Consider the following 14,441-nt stretch of genomic DNA (forward strand, 5'->3'; position numbering starts at 1 on the left):
AGGAAGTTCAGATCAGTTTGGAAGAACATGATTTCTGGGACTCTCATGAGTGCTGGGTTCAAGATGTATTTCCTCAGTGCGAGGCTTTTTTTTTTTTTTTTTTGTTTTGAATCATTATTATCCATGATGCCACCTCTCAGGCCTTGGATGAGTTTACAGGAATGGCCACATGTGTTTCTCACAACCATCCTAGGAGGGAAGCTATGTGCTTCAGAGATAGGGAAAGTGAGGCTGAATGAAGTGAGGTCCAGGGCTCAAGATCACAGACAGTCCAGTATGTTGAGTGAACAGAGCTCTGCTGAAGCCCACTTCTCATCTCAGGGTCAGGAAGGGCATGAGAAGGAATGGTGTCCACTGGGAGTCTCTGACTCCCCTTCCTCTTCTTCACTGGAAGAATGAATGGAATCTGCTAGAGATACACTAGCACCAGCACTCTGTTATCCGGGCGTCGAACATATGACCTTGAGCACCAGCTCAAGAGAGGCAAGTCCTCAGCAAACATCTAGGCCTGGGGCAGGGTCTCAGGGGCTGACCTAGTTCTGTTCTGGGGCAGGGTGGGGCTGCTGGTCATATCTGGTGGCTTCTGCTCAGTCAGGGGGCAGATAGGAGGCCAAAGCCATCAGTTTCTTGAAATAGTTTCCCTGATCCACTGCAGGTAGTTGCAGACTTTGGTATAGACACCAGGCTTGGTGGTGGTGTCACAGGGGACATCACCCCAAGACACGATGCCCTGCAGGGCGCCCCCACAGACCAGGGGCCCCCCGGAGTCACCCTGTGGGTAGAAGGGGAAGCATGCATGGGATCCAGTGTGCCCCTCACCTGAACAACACTCATGTCTCAGTCAAAACCTATTCCGAATCCATTCCTTGAAAACTCAGCACAGCCCAGTTTAACCAAAACCAGTTGAGCCTAATGAATACCATTAAACCTCATCTAATTCATCTTGATTTATCCAACCAAATCAGCCCAATCCAAACAGCTCAACACATCCCAACTTAATCCAAACCAATCCAATTTAACACAACCCAATCCAGCCAAGTCAACACACGCCAGATTAATTTAACTTAATCTAACCCACTTGAACGCAGCCCAGTTTAACCCAACTCAATCGCACCCAACCAAAATCCAACCCACCTCTATCTAGCCAAAAACAATCCAACCCATTCCTAACCCAACCCAACTCAGTTTAGTACAACTCAACCAGCTAAGGTCCAATTCTATCCCTTACAACCCCAACCCAACCTGAAGTTACACCTCCCCCATTACAACTCATTCTAGACTCTTTTCCAACACAACCTTGCTTGACTTGAGAATCCCAAAGTCTACACTCCACCCTCAATTCAGCCCCGACATGCTCCCTATCATCAGTCAAACCAAACCCATTTCCATCTCCACTCCAACCCAATCTCATTGCCCTATCCTCAACTCCAACCTCAATACCAACTTCACCGCCATCCTCTTGGCTCTTCCTTTTCCCTCCCCACACGCGCCACAGGCATTTTCTCTGGCCCAGGCAAACCAACCTCCTTCCCTCCCCACTCTCCCGGGTCTCAAGCCCCGGCCCCCAGCTCTGACCTCGCAGGAGTCGGTGCCTCCACCCTCCACGCCTGCGCAAACCATGGTTTTCGTCAGGCGCCCGGGGTAGTCCTTGTTACAAGATTCATCCGAGATGACACTGATGTTGGCACAATGCAGGGTGTCCGGGAGGATCACTGGAGAGGACAGTGGGCTTAACGTGAATGCAGACATCCATCCTGGGTTCCGCTCTCCACGTCCCCTACCCCATCCTCCACATTAAACAGCCTCCTTGGAGGCCTGGCCTGGCCTTTCTCCTTGCACTCACCTTGAGATGACCCCGAGCCTCCTTTGTGGCTCTGCTTGTCGTTGGACACCAGGCCCCAGCCGGACACCAAGCAGGCCTCTCCAGCGCGCGGGCAGCGAGCGGGCAGCGCCACCGGGTGCACCTGGGCCGAGAGGCGCGCGGGCCGGACCAGGCGCAGCAGCATCAGGTCGTGGAGGTGGCTGCGCGCCTTGTAGCGCGGGTGCGGGATCACGCGCGAGACCATGCGCAGCTGCTCCCGGCCGTCGTGTTGGCGTAGGTTGTGCTCGCCCAGGCGCACCCTCATGAAGCTGTGCGGGGGGCCGGGGTGGGGTGGGGTGGGGGATTGTTATCCCCAGGAGATTGTGGGGGTGGGGAGGGCGAAAGCTGGAGCCGCCCTTGGGACTCTGGGTGTCCCCTCCTCCCCCTGCCCCCAGAGGCCTGAGAATTTTGCACATCTGGAAGCAACCCCCCACATCTGGAACTCACCCCCTACGCTCCTTGTTAGCAAACCCACACGCACCAGACCTCCCCCCCCCCCCGCCAGCAGAAGTTATTATTTATTTTCTTATTTATTTTTATTGCTACCAGGATTATTGGGTAGCAATATTGTTGGGGCTCGGTGTCAGTGCTACAAAGCTACTGCTCCTGGCAGCCACTCTCCCCCTTTCTTCCCCTCCTATTTTTATTAGACAGGACAGAGGGAACTTGAGAGGGGAGGGGGAGATAGGGAGAGAGACAGAGCGACCCCTGCAGATCTGCTTCACTGCCTGTGAAGCTTCCCTCCCTCCCCTGCAGGTGGGGGGTGAGGGCTGGAACCCAGGTCCTTGAGCGTGATAACTGGTGCCATCACGCGGATGCGCCATCACCCCTCCAACTGCAGTTCTTTCTGCCTCTGGAACCTCAGAGCCCCTGACCCTTCCTGCCACGCACCCACCCCGCTGCGTACCGGGTCTGGCAGTGGGCGGCGGACAGCACCCAGAATGGGGAGATGAGAGAGGCACCGCAGTTGAAGCGCCCGCGCTCGAAGAGAGCCACCTGCCAGGGCTGCGAGTATGGCACACACTCCTCCCCGCGGTTTGTCTGGGCTCGGTCCTCCTGGGCGGCTGAGGGGTGACAGTGGAGGAGCACTGAGGACAGGCCTCCCTGACCCGTGTAGAGACAGCCAGAAATTTTTTATTATGTAATGAATTGGGTTTAGGTTTTTTTTTTTTTTTTGAATTGCATCAACATTGGTTTTTACCAGTATATATTCTATATTTATTATTATTATTATTAATTTTATTTTTGTGAGTGTGAAACTGAGGCCTGCCTGACACAGGCACAATTCCATGCCTGCGGGCCACTTTAAAAATATTTATATTAGTCAACAATTTGTTTGGCTTTATATGTTAACTCTTTTTTTTAGCTAGCTACCAGGTTCCAGATGCTAACATGATGTCAAACAGACTTTCCTGGGCAGATGACCTCACCAATGTGTCCTGGAGCCCCGCTTCCCCAGATCCCTGTCCCACTAGAGAAAGAGACAGGCTGGGAGTATAGATCGACCTGTCAACACTCATATTCAGCGGGGAAGCAATTACAGAAGCCAGACCTTCCACCTTCTGCATCCCACAATGACCCTGAGTCCATACTCCCAGAGGGATAAAGAATAGGAAAGCTATCAGGGGAGGGCATGGGATACGGAGTTCTGGTGGTGGGAATTGTGTGGAGATGTACCCCTCGTATCCTGTTTTTTGTCAGTGTTTCCTTTTCATAAATAAAAAATATTTATTTATTGGATAGAGATGGAGAGTGAAGAGAGGGACAGAGAGGGAGAGAGACAGAGAGACACCTGCTGCCCTGCTTTACTGCTCATGAAGCTTCCTCCTTGCTGGTGGGGAGATAGAGCTTGAACTCAGGTCCTTGCACATCCTGGGCCACTTTTTCATTCATTCAGAGAGAAAGATGGAGGGACACCACAGAGTTTCCCCAGGTGCTGCAGGAGCTCCCATGTGGTGCTGGGTGTATGTCTGTGTAAACCTGGTTGACTGTCCCCGTGGCAAGGCACGAACCCTCTCCCTTGCACTTTCTTCAGCCTTTGCGAGTAGATCAGTTGCCCCAGTGCCAAGGCGCTTCCATGTGGTGCAAGGACTCCAGCCTGGGCTGCAAGTGTTGTAAGCCACGTGCCCCACCTATCTGGCCCTGTAGCTCTAATTTCTTTTCTTTTCTTCCTTCCTCCCTTCCTTCCTTCCTTCCTTCCTTCCTTCCTTCCTTCTTTCCTTCCTTTCTTTCTTTCTTTCTTCCTTTCTTTTTGTTGCTGGTGTCTCATGCGTGCATGATTCCATGGCTCCTGAGGAATGTTTAAAAATTCTTTTTAAATCTGAGAGAGACAGAGAAGGTGAGAGAGAGAGAGAGAGAAGGAGAGCTACCACAGCAGTGCCCCACTGCTCATGAGGCTTCTCCTGGTGCTGTGCTTGGTGCTCTCATGTGCTTCCAGTGGCTGCAGTCTGGGCCGTGGTGCGTGACAAGGTGTGCACTCTACTGGGTGAGCTAGCTCTCAGACCCTTCATTTATTTGTATTAAACTTAAGAAACTTTATAAATTGTCTTTATCTATTGGATAGAGACAGCCAGAAGCTGAGAAAGAAGGGGGAGATAGAGAGGGAGAGAAACAGAGAGACACCTGCAGCCCGGCTTCACTACTTTGCAAAGCTTTTCCCCTGCAGGTGGGGGACTAGGGGCTTGAACCTGGGTCCTTGCATATTGTAACATGTGTGCTCAACCAGATGCACCACCACCTGCCCCCCTTTTTAATTAAAGAAATCTTGTTGATTTTTAACCACCCTCCTCTCTTGACCTTTGACAACTGCTCTCTGTTTTCCTCAGAACTTTCCCTCCCTCCCGCTCTCTCTCCCCTCTAGCCACTCCACCCCCTCAGTTCCCAGACTTGGGAAGGTGGGGGAAGGGACTGACCCAGGGCAAGACAACCCCCTCTCCCCAGGGGGATTGGATGTGGATACTGCTGTTCAAGGTCACAGATATCAAGTGGACGTGACCACTTAGTCTGTGTTACACAGGTTCTTGGCTCCAGAGCTGCCACCTCAGCAAAGGTGACAATCAGAACGTGTCTCCCAAACAAAAGACCCAGCTGGATCAGGTGGCCGCTGGTGAGGACTGTGCGCAGTAAACCCTTGTCATCATCATCTTCTTCTTTTTTTGGTTGGCTAGAGCGGGCAGAGAGGAACCGAGTGCGAAAGGGGAGACAGAGAAGGAGAAAGAGAAGCGAGAGACACCTGCAGCCCTGTTTCACTGCTTGTGAAGCTTCCCCCCTACAGGTGGGGACAGGGGGCTTGAATCCAGGTCCTCATGCACGGTGACATGTGTGCTCAGTGGCGTGAATGCCATTGCCTGGCCATTGGACTGTGTTTTCAGGTGAGCATCCCTTGCTGTGAGCATGGGCTGTGACTTCAAGAATCACAGCTCAGGTGTCCACATGTGTGAAGGGACACACAGACACACAGACACACACACACACACACACACACACACACACACACACACACACGGGCTCAACAGGTGACGTGGGGTTCTTAGAAAGGGTACCCCGGCAGAGACAGGGAAATACACTCTGATCTCCTAACATTTGCTCACACACATGGCTGTAGCAAGACCTGGAGGGACAGAGTGACTTCCCCTCCTTCCACCTCCTCACATACAGTCTGTGAGTAGATTGTTACTGTTTTTTTGTTTAGAGGTGGGAGATGGGGTTCTTCATTCCAGGATGCGTTTTCATTCATGTAGGTAGACAGAAACATAGAGAGGGAGAGACCCTGCAGCCCTGGAGTTTCCCCTGGTGCTGCAGGAGCTCCTGTGTGGTGCTGGGTGTGAGTCTGTGTGAACCTGGCTGACTGCCCTCGTGGCAAGGCATGTACCCACCCTTCCCGGTGCACTCTTTTCGGCCCTTGAGAGCAGATTATTTGGCCTCTGTCTGTGTTTTCTCATGGGTAAAATTGGATTACATTTTATTTATTTATGATAGGGTGAGAGGCAGAGGGGCCAGGCAGTGGTACACCTGGTTCAGTGCACACATTGCAGTGTGAAAGGACCCAGGTTCAAGCCCCCGGTCCCCATCTGCAGGGGGAAAGCTTCATAAGTGGTGAAGCAGGGCTGCAGGTGTCTCTCTGTCTCTCTCCCTCTCTATCTCCCACTCTCCTCTCAAGTTATCTCTGTCTCTATCCAATAATAAATAAATAGTATTAAAAATGGATAGAGACAGAGAACCAGACTACCACTCTGGCACGTGCGATGCTGGGGACTGAATTCCTTAAAGATTTAACTATTATAAAAGGAGGGAATGAAAAAAGAGAGAGAGAGGGCATGACTCAGCTTTAGCATAAAGTGGTGATCAGGGTTGAACTTGGGACCTCCGGGGCCTCAGGCATGAATGTCCAGTGCTCTAATAGGCGGAGTCCTCTCCCTATTCCTGGATATTAGTTTTTGTAAACACAGGACATGCAGATTTATTTACTCAGACATTCCCCCATATGTGTGGATGGTCAGGCTGTGGACACAGGTGAGAGGTCAAGGTAAGTCAGACCTATTTGCAGACCACCCATTCTGCATTGATCCAGAATTCCAGTTCCACTGCTCATACGGGGGCCAGCCAACCAGCCCCTGGACTGCACCAGATCCAGGGCTGGGCATTCAAGGTCAAAGACACACATAGCCCAGAGACTGGGGCAGCTCGGGCAGGACCCAGGGATCTATCTCTGGATCAGCCCCTGAGCCAGTCACTTGATGTTCAAGGTCGCTCCTGGGGACCTGCCTCCCACATGGGAGGCAGACGGCGGGCACCCAGGTCCTTGCAGACAACACACACACACACACACACACACACACACACACACACACACACACACGGCTATACCAGGCATACAGACACATATGGGGTGGGGGCGGGACCTCAGACACTGGCCATGCTGGCAGCCCACTGGGGCAGGATTTGCAAAACCAAGGGCTCCTGGTGAAGGAGGTGGGGCTGAAGAGAGAGGGCAGAGAAGGGCAGTGGGGTGTGGGCTGAACAGTTGACACCCAGGCCAGCACCCAGGCCAGCACCCAACCACACCTGGTCAGTCCCAGCTGGAGGAGGGCCAAGGCAGCGGGCAGGAGGAGGCCGGGAGGAGAGGGTGCCAGGAGAGCCCGGGGGCAGGTTGGCGGCAGGGAGGGGGGGGGTCCTGAGGGCCCCCCGGAGTGAGGGGCCTGTAGTAGGTGGGTGGGTGGGACAATCAAAGTCCACTGTGACACCTTCAGGCTTCTTTCTATCTCCAGTCTTTTCCTGCCACCCAGGGCCACTTTAACCCAGGTCCCTTGACCTTGGCCTAGTGGACACCTCTCTCCACCCACAGACCCCTTCTGATCCCCCTCCCTGTAGTAGACCAGGGATGCCCAGAGGGGCACCTTGAGCTTGCCCTGCAGTCTCCACAACACATGGGGAAACTGAGACACAGGCCAGAGGTAACTAGAAGACAGTGGGGGTGAAGGGGAGGGTAGAAACAGGATTCGAACCTGGGCTTCTTGGTCGCTTGGCTCCTGCTCCCCCACCCCGTTCCACCCTTGTTTGTTTCATGCACCCACAGGCTACTCTAGAAACCTGGTCACTGTGGTGCTGCCTTGCAGAGGTCAGAGAGGGCCAGGGATTGCCTCAAGGTCACACAGCAAGGAAACAGAACCTCAGGCCTTGCCACCCCTGGGCTGGCTGTGTGTGTGATGCCGTGGGACTCGGCAAACGCCGGCTGACACGGGGACCCCAGGCAGCTCTGGGAGTGGAGTGAGGGCTTTGTGCTGGGGACAGGGCCCCAGGGGAGGATTGCAGCTGGGGGCTGATGGACACCTGCCCTGGGCACACCTCACCTGCAGATGCCAGAAGGAGGGAGAAGCCGAGGAGAAGCCACATGGTGGAGGAAGGACTGGGGCTCTGCTGAGGTCTGGGAGGAGAGCGAGATGGGTGAGCAGATGGGTGGATCCCTCCTGGTAGGCTGACCCACCTTCCTGCGTCCTGAAAGCCTCTTCTTCTACGGTTATTGTTATTATTATTAAGCTTGGTCCTTGCACATGCTCTGATTTCTTTGGTCCCAGGCTGCATTTGCACGTGGATAGAATGACAGAGAGTCATGCTGGGGGAGACAGCCTAGTGGTTCTGTAAAAAGACTTTTGGGGATGTGGGTGATGGCCCACCAGGTTGAGCGCACATGCTACTGTGTGCAAGGACCCAGGTTCAAGCCCCCAGTTCCCACCTGTGGGGGGAAGCTTCACACGCAGTGCAGCAAAGCTGCAGGTGTCTTTCTGTCTATCTTTCCCCTCCCCTCTCGATTTTTCTCTGACTTTCATGCCAGAGGCTCCCAGGTCCCAGGTTCAAGCCTCAGCACCACCCAAAACAACAGCTGAGCAGTTCTCTGGCACCTCTCTCTCTCTCTCTGGATATGTATTTGGAGAGAGACAGAGAGACACCACAGCATTGGAGCTTCCTTGTGCTGGGGCTGGGCCCTGAGCTGCACACACACACACACACACACACACACACACACACACACACACACACCACAAGGCATACCTCCTCCCCAGTCAGTTGTCTCTCTGGCCCTCTCCCTTTATATAACACAGCACAGGGGGCCTCAGGAATGTGTCATGCCACAGAACAGCCTCCTGGCTTTGTTTATATCTTATTTAGACAGAGGGACAGAGGAGACAGGATGGGAGGAGAGAGATACAAGAGACATTACAGCAGTGCTCCACCATCCATAGTGCTCCTGTGTGGTGTTGGGGCTCGAACCCAGGGCCTCACACATGGGAGGTGTGTATTCTACTAGATGAGCTATCTCAGGTCTCCAAAGGCATCTTTCCTTGCCTGGGGGGTGGCCCAGCGTTAGAGTGCAGGCCTTAGAGGCGTGAGGCCCTGGGTCTGGCCCTTGGCACCAGGGACAAACACAAGAAATGCAAAGCCAATGAGATGTCACCCCTGGCAGAGAGGCGCTTTGGTCTCTCTCTCTCTCTCAAAAACAAGCAGTGTCTCACAGCTAGCCTCACTGCCCACTCCACTTCTCACCCTCCTGGGTCTCCCTTGCCCCCATCTCAGAAGGGATGGACGCCCAGGCATAGCCCTAACCTCTGACACCCCAGCACCTTCCACTTGGCCTTGGGGTCTTGGATCTATGACCCACCCCACTCCCCAAGGCCTGGCTCAGGATGGCAGCCTCCGTCAGGGCTCTTGGGGTACCCCTCAGCTGGCTTCTCTACTTGTCCCCATGGGGTCTCTCTACACCCAGTAGTGGCCTGTCCTGTGTTCAGCTCCTGTGAGCTCCCGCCCTCCCACACCAATCACTTGCAGGGGTGCCTGCAGTTTCTCCTCAGCCAGGCTTTGTCCTTGCAAAGGTACCCCCACTCTCACCTTCTGCAGAGTCACCCTCACACTCCCTGCTCCTCCTCCTGGGTGTAGCTACTGTTCCTTTGTGGGGCCACCTCCTCCCTGAGCCTTTCCTGACCTCCCCAATGTCCTGTCGGTACCCCCACCTCATGCCCTTGATCCCATCAATCAGTGGGGATGAGTGAAAGACTCTCCCATCACCTCTGAAGGTGTCCCCCACCACCCCTCCAGGGAGACCCCCCTCACAGCCAGCAGGGCCCACAGTGTCTGTTCTGTTTCCATCAGAGCACCAGGAATGCCCCCGCCCCGCCTGTCCTCTCCACATGTCCTGTGCTGAGTGCACGGACCCTGACAATGCTGCCTGACCTTCTTTTTCTTCTTCTCCCTTTAATTTTTCAGCAGGGGAGGAGACCTTGTGGATGTGTGACTTCAAGGCTTTGGGCTGCTTTTTCCCTTGAGATATAGAGACAGAGAGAGGGAGAGAGGGAGGGGGAAGAGAGAGGGATAGAGACAGAGGTAGGGAGAGGGGGAGAGGGGAGAAGGGGGGAGAGAGTGGAAGAGAAGGAGGGGGGAGAGGAGGACACATAGAGAGGGAGAGATGGGGAGAGAGAGGAAGGGAGGGTGAGAAACGGGGGGAGAGGGAGAGAGGGAGGGGGAGAGGGGTAGGGGAGAGGGAGGGAGGGGGAGGACACAGAGAGAGGGAGAGATGGGGAGAGAGAAAGGAAGGGTGAGAAATGAGGAGAGGGAGAGAGGGAGGGGGGAGAGGGGAGGACACAGAGAGAGGGAGGGGGAGGACACAGAGAGAGGGAGAGATGGGGAGAGAAGAGAGGGAAGGGGAGAGAGAGAGGGAGCAGGGAGAGAGAGAGGAGAGAATGAGAGAGGGAGAAAGAGGGAGGGGAGGGGGAGAGAGAAACCACAGCACTGGAGTTTCCTCTCACGCCATAGTACCTCCCGCATGGTGCTGAGGCTTAGTCCTGGCCCATGTGTGCGCAGGGCAGACATCCTACCAGGTGGGCCCTGGCTTTGTTCTCACCTCTGGCCTCTTGCACCCTGTCCCCCTACTCCTCACCCCACTGGGTCTCTTTCCTGTATCTTGGGGACATTTTCCTGGGTTCAGGCTCAAGTTTGGACCCTTGGCACTCAGCTCCCTCAGGGTGGGTCCTGACAGCACCCCAAAGCAGAGCACCCTTTGTCACCGCCCTTTCCACCGCCCCCACTCCTGCCTCAAGGGTCTCACCCCTTGCAGATCCTCCAGCAGCATCTAGGTCGGCGTGGATGCCAGGAGAAGGGGGAGCAGGCACCGGAAGCCCTGCATTTATAAGCTCCCCAGCCTGCCTGGGTCTGGGAGGTGGGTGAGGGCGGGGTGGGAGGTGACCAGGAGTTGGGTTTACAAGCGGGATGCCACAGCCGAGGTGGCTGGTGGGGCGGGGGCCATGGAATAATGGGCTTCTATTAGATACAAGCTTTTGTCTGAGTCTCTGAGGAGGAATTCACCAGGGGCAGTTCCTTGAGGGGAGGGAGGCTGGCCAGCCAAAACTAGAAAACGGGGCAGGGGGTTGACCAGAATGTAAAGTCTGGGGTCTGCAGTGTAGAAATGACTTATGGTAGCCTCTGCAACTTGGTGGCTGAAAGGCACTAAGATATGGTTTAAATGAAGGTAAAAATATAGCAGGTGAGATTTGGGGTCTCCACTACGAAGTCTATTTTAGGTATATTCCAAGGGGTCCATGACTTCACTAATTTTTCCTGAGCCTGTCAGCTACCCTGACACCATCCTGACTTCCCTGGGTAGATGATCTCACCAGTGTCCTAGAACCTCACCTCACCCAGAGCCCTGCCCATTAGGGATAGATATAAACAGGCTGGAGTATGGATCCACCTGCCAGCATCCATATCCAGAGGAGAAGCAATTACAGAAGCCATACCTCCCACCTTCTGCATCCCATAAAGAATTTTGGTTCATACTCCCAGAGGGATAAAGAATAAGAAAGAAAGAAAGAAAGAAAAAAAAAAAAAAAGGAAAGTTTCCAATGGAACTCTGGTGGTGGGAATTGTATGGAATTATACCCCTGTTATCCTACAATCTTGTCAATCATTATGAGATCAATAAAAAAAATAATAAAATCAATGCAACGTGTACCACCTCAGCATGTTTCACTTCAGACCATGTCCAGAGACTTAAGGTGTGGAATGACAAACCTTCAGCTTCATTACTTGGGTGAGACCTTTCTTTTCATAGGATTCTCTAATTCCATTCCAGGTGGTTCACTTCCTAACAAAGTCCCAAAACCTAGATATAGACCAGGTCCCGTGAGATAGAGCATATGTTCACACGTATCCATAAACTAGGCCAAAATATATTCCTAAAAGCAAAAGTACACAATAGTCTGCAGTGAGTCAGTATCAAGTTCCTAATGAAGTAGTATCTAATTAGACTTAGATACCCTCCTCACCTACTTCCTATTCCAGCTCTCTCACTCACTCCAAAGCTAATCTTAGCAAAGCAAGGACTGCAAAAGCTGAATAAGGGCAAGAGACTGGCATACTTTAATGATGACTCTTTAGTCACTATCAGGCCACCCCATCAGCTGGGACCCTATTTGGGGAGTCCTGAGATTCCCAAACAGACATGATGGACCTAGACCTCAAATAAATCCCTCTCTCCATTGTTACTGGTCATTTCTATCAGGAACAACAAAAAAGACCCCTTTGGGGCCCCACCATAGGACCTTGCCCTCAACTTGGATGAACAACGGTAGAGAATGTTCCATCCTCTGAAGGGAGGCTGAACAACATGCTCTATGCTACACCTGAGGAAGATGGGTCACTATTGGGGCAGCTTGGAATGTTCCTACTCATGACCACAGAATGTGAGCTCAGATCTACAGGGATGCAGAGGTCACATAGGCTCCTAAGCTGAATATGGGCCCCAGATCACATCAAATCAATGGGGTTCACAGTCAACAATATTTATACCCCTTCCCCATATTAGGGAGCTACTCTCTTCCCTCATCCAGCTTTCTGGTCCTTTTCCAGCCATGACATCATCTCCCCAGACAATAACTTGGATCCACTTGCATATCAGATTTCAGGCTCAGAGAAAAAAAAAACTAGTATAGATACAGGCCCTTCGAAATATAACTAAAATATGTCTACTAGCTATCTACAAAATGGAGGACCCCAAACTCTTCATCTGCACTACTCCAGCCTTTAGGTCCATGATTGTTCAACAATCTGTTTGGCTTTGTATGTTAACTCTCTTTTCAGCCACCAGGTTCCAGATGCCAGCATGATGCCAACCAAACTTCCCTGGACCCCACCAATGTGTCCTGGAGCTCTCCTTCCCCAGAGCCCTGCCCCACTAGGGAAAGACAGAGACAGGCTGGGAGTATGGATTGACCAGTAAATGCCCATGTTCAGCGGGGAAGCAATTACAGAAGCCAGACCTTCCACCTTCTGCATCCCACAATGATCTTGGGTCCATACTCCCAGAGGGATAAAGAATAGGAAAGCTATTAGGGGAGGGGATGGGATACAGAGTTCTGGTGGTGGGAATTGTGTGGGGTTGTACCCCTCTTATCCTATGGTTTTGTTAATGTCTCCTTTTTTAAATAAATAAAAAATACTCCTGCAGATGCCTGAAAAAACAATAAAAAAAGAAATTGGAGGCTCTAGCTATAGGCTAGAGCAGGGCTCTGGATTCTGGATTTTGACCTTAAATTCCCCCCTCCAAGCAATTTGCCTTATCATTTTTTTATCAGTGGTCCTAATTCTAGACCTCAAATTCTGGTTCACCAGTTCTGGTTTGGGGGAGGGGTTAGAATTGGGTATGCCAGAATCACAAAGTGTGGATTTTTGGAGCCTGGGTTTGGAATTTGGATTCTGGAATATGGCTTTTGACTGACAGATCTCATACTTGGATTCTAGATCTGCTGGGTTTTGGTACCAGATCAGGTGCCAGTTCTTAGCAACATCGCCCCGCCAGATATTCGTCGGGATGTGGCATCATCTAAGTTCATTTCTCACGTCTATGCTCCACCGGACCTGCCAATATACGTGGATATCTTTGCCCACCCTGTCCAACGCTTGACGTCTCATCACCCAATCTGGTCCCCTACGCCTACACTGAACTTCTCTGTTCCAGACTCTTGGAAACAGAGTTGGCAGTCAGCTGAGGTGAAGAACAAACACCTCATCACAGACCCCTGCGAGCGTCAACCTGGCTTTGACCTAGCACGTTATGATCGGGCCCTCCTCAATCGCTATCGAACAGGCCATGGCCAGTGCGCCGCTATGTTCCATCGCTGGGAAGCCAGAGACGACCCGAACTGCCCCTGCGGCTCCAGACAGACTATGACCCACACAGTCAACGACTGCCACCTCTCCAGATTCAAAGGAGGTCTCGAGGCTTTGCATCAGGCTCAACCTGACGCTGTTGACTGGCTATGGAAGAAGGGCAAACGCTAGAAGAAGAAGGGGCCTGAATTAGCGTGTTTGGAATCCAGGGCTTGCAGTTGGAAGCTTTCACACCTGTTGTGTAAGCTGGTGGCAGGGATCTGGAGTACAAATGGTAGATTTTGGTCTTTGGAGCCTGGTCCTAGACTCTGGGGTTCCATGGGCTGTGTTAGGAGAGTGAAGTTTGGAGTTTTCACATCCACCTTGTGTGTTCAGAGACGGAACTGGCCTCTAGGACCCCGACTTTCCTAGAATCTGGATGCCAGCACAGGATTCAGGAGACTGAGGCCTTCATTCTGGATCTTTCAGTCTTGTTTCTTCTTTCTGAGACCTGAATTCTGGATTCTGCTTTCTGGGGACTAGAAAGGTTCCCTATGATGACCCATGGCTTTGGGAATTTGGAGATGTCTTGTGATGTGTCAGAAGCCTGGAGGACTGTGAACAATTGTCTAGATTCTATCCGGGCTTGTATAACCAGTGGGGAGGCACAGAAAGGAGGGGCTGTCTGCAGGTCACCTGGGGCAAAGGGACCTGTTACAAGTGTGGTTCTTCCTCCCCGTGCCCGGAGAGCCCTCAGGTTTATGGAGGGCACCGCATGACTGAAGGCTCAGTGGCCAAAGCAAGGCCCTGCTCCTTGAGCTTTCCTCTGACAATAGTGGGAGCATAGTGGCACGTAAGTCCCCAGATGCCTTTCAGACATTCCAGAACCTCAGGCTGTCAGTTATTCGAGGACGAGCCTCTAGAATAGTCCAGAACGAGCCCCAGC

The 14,441-nt window shown here is 52.6% G+C and overlaps 1 protein-coding gene across 1 annotated transcript; it reads right to left on the minus strand.

Annotated features, from left to right (window-relative positions):
* Window positions 1-225: 225 nt before the first annotated feature.
* On the minus strand, window positions 226-10,526 carry KLK15 (kallikrein related peptidase 15). The gene is made up of 6 exons (XM_060175018.1): window positions 10,458-10,526; window positions 7,711-7,784; window positions 2,769-2,925; window positions 1,844-2,130; window positions 1,576-1,712; window positions 226-772 (listed from the first exon to the last, which is right to left on the minus strand). The coding sequence occupies exons 2-6, from the start codon at window positions 7,751-7,753 to the stop codon at window positions 620-622; spliced, it is 777 nt and encodes a 258-aa protein (XP_060031001.1). The 5' UTR covers window positions 7,754-7,784; window positions 10,458-10,526; the 3' UTR covers window positions 226-619.
* Window positions 10,527-14,441: the final 3,915 nt, after the last annotated feature.

Source organism: Erinaceus europaeus, chromosome 2, assembly GCF_950295315.1.
Source record: "Erinaceus europaeus chromosome 2, mEriEur2.1, whole genome shotgun sequence".
Taxonomy (NCBI): domain Eukaryota; kingdom Metazoa; phylum Chordata; class Mammalia; order Eulipotyphla; family Erinaceidae; genus Erinaceus; species Erinaceus europaeus.

Bases quoted from the DNA above. Each gene is read 5' to 3' on its own strand.
- KLK15 (XM_060175018.1), bottom strand. From the start codon at position 7,753: ATGTGGCTTCTCCTCGGCTTCTCCCTCCTTCTGGCATCTGCAG. The intron at 2,131-2,768 runs GTACGCAGCGGG...CCCCCCGCACAG, and splicing joins GCCGCCCACTGCCAGACCCG to CTTCATGAGGGTGCGCCTGG. The intron at 1,713-1,843 runs GTGAGTGCAAGG...TGTCCTCTCCAG, and splicing joins AGGCTCGGGGTCATCTCAAG to TGATCCTCCCGGACACCCTG.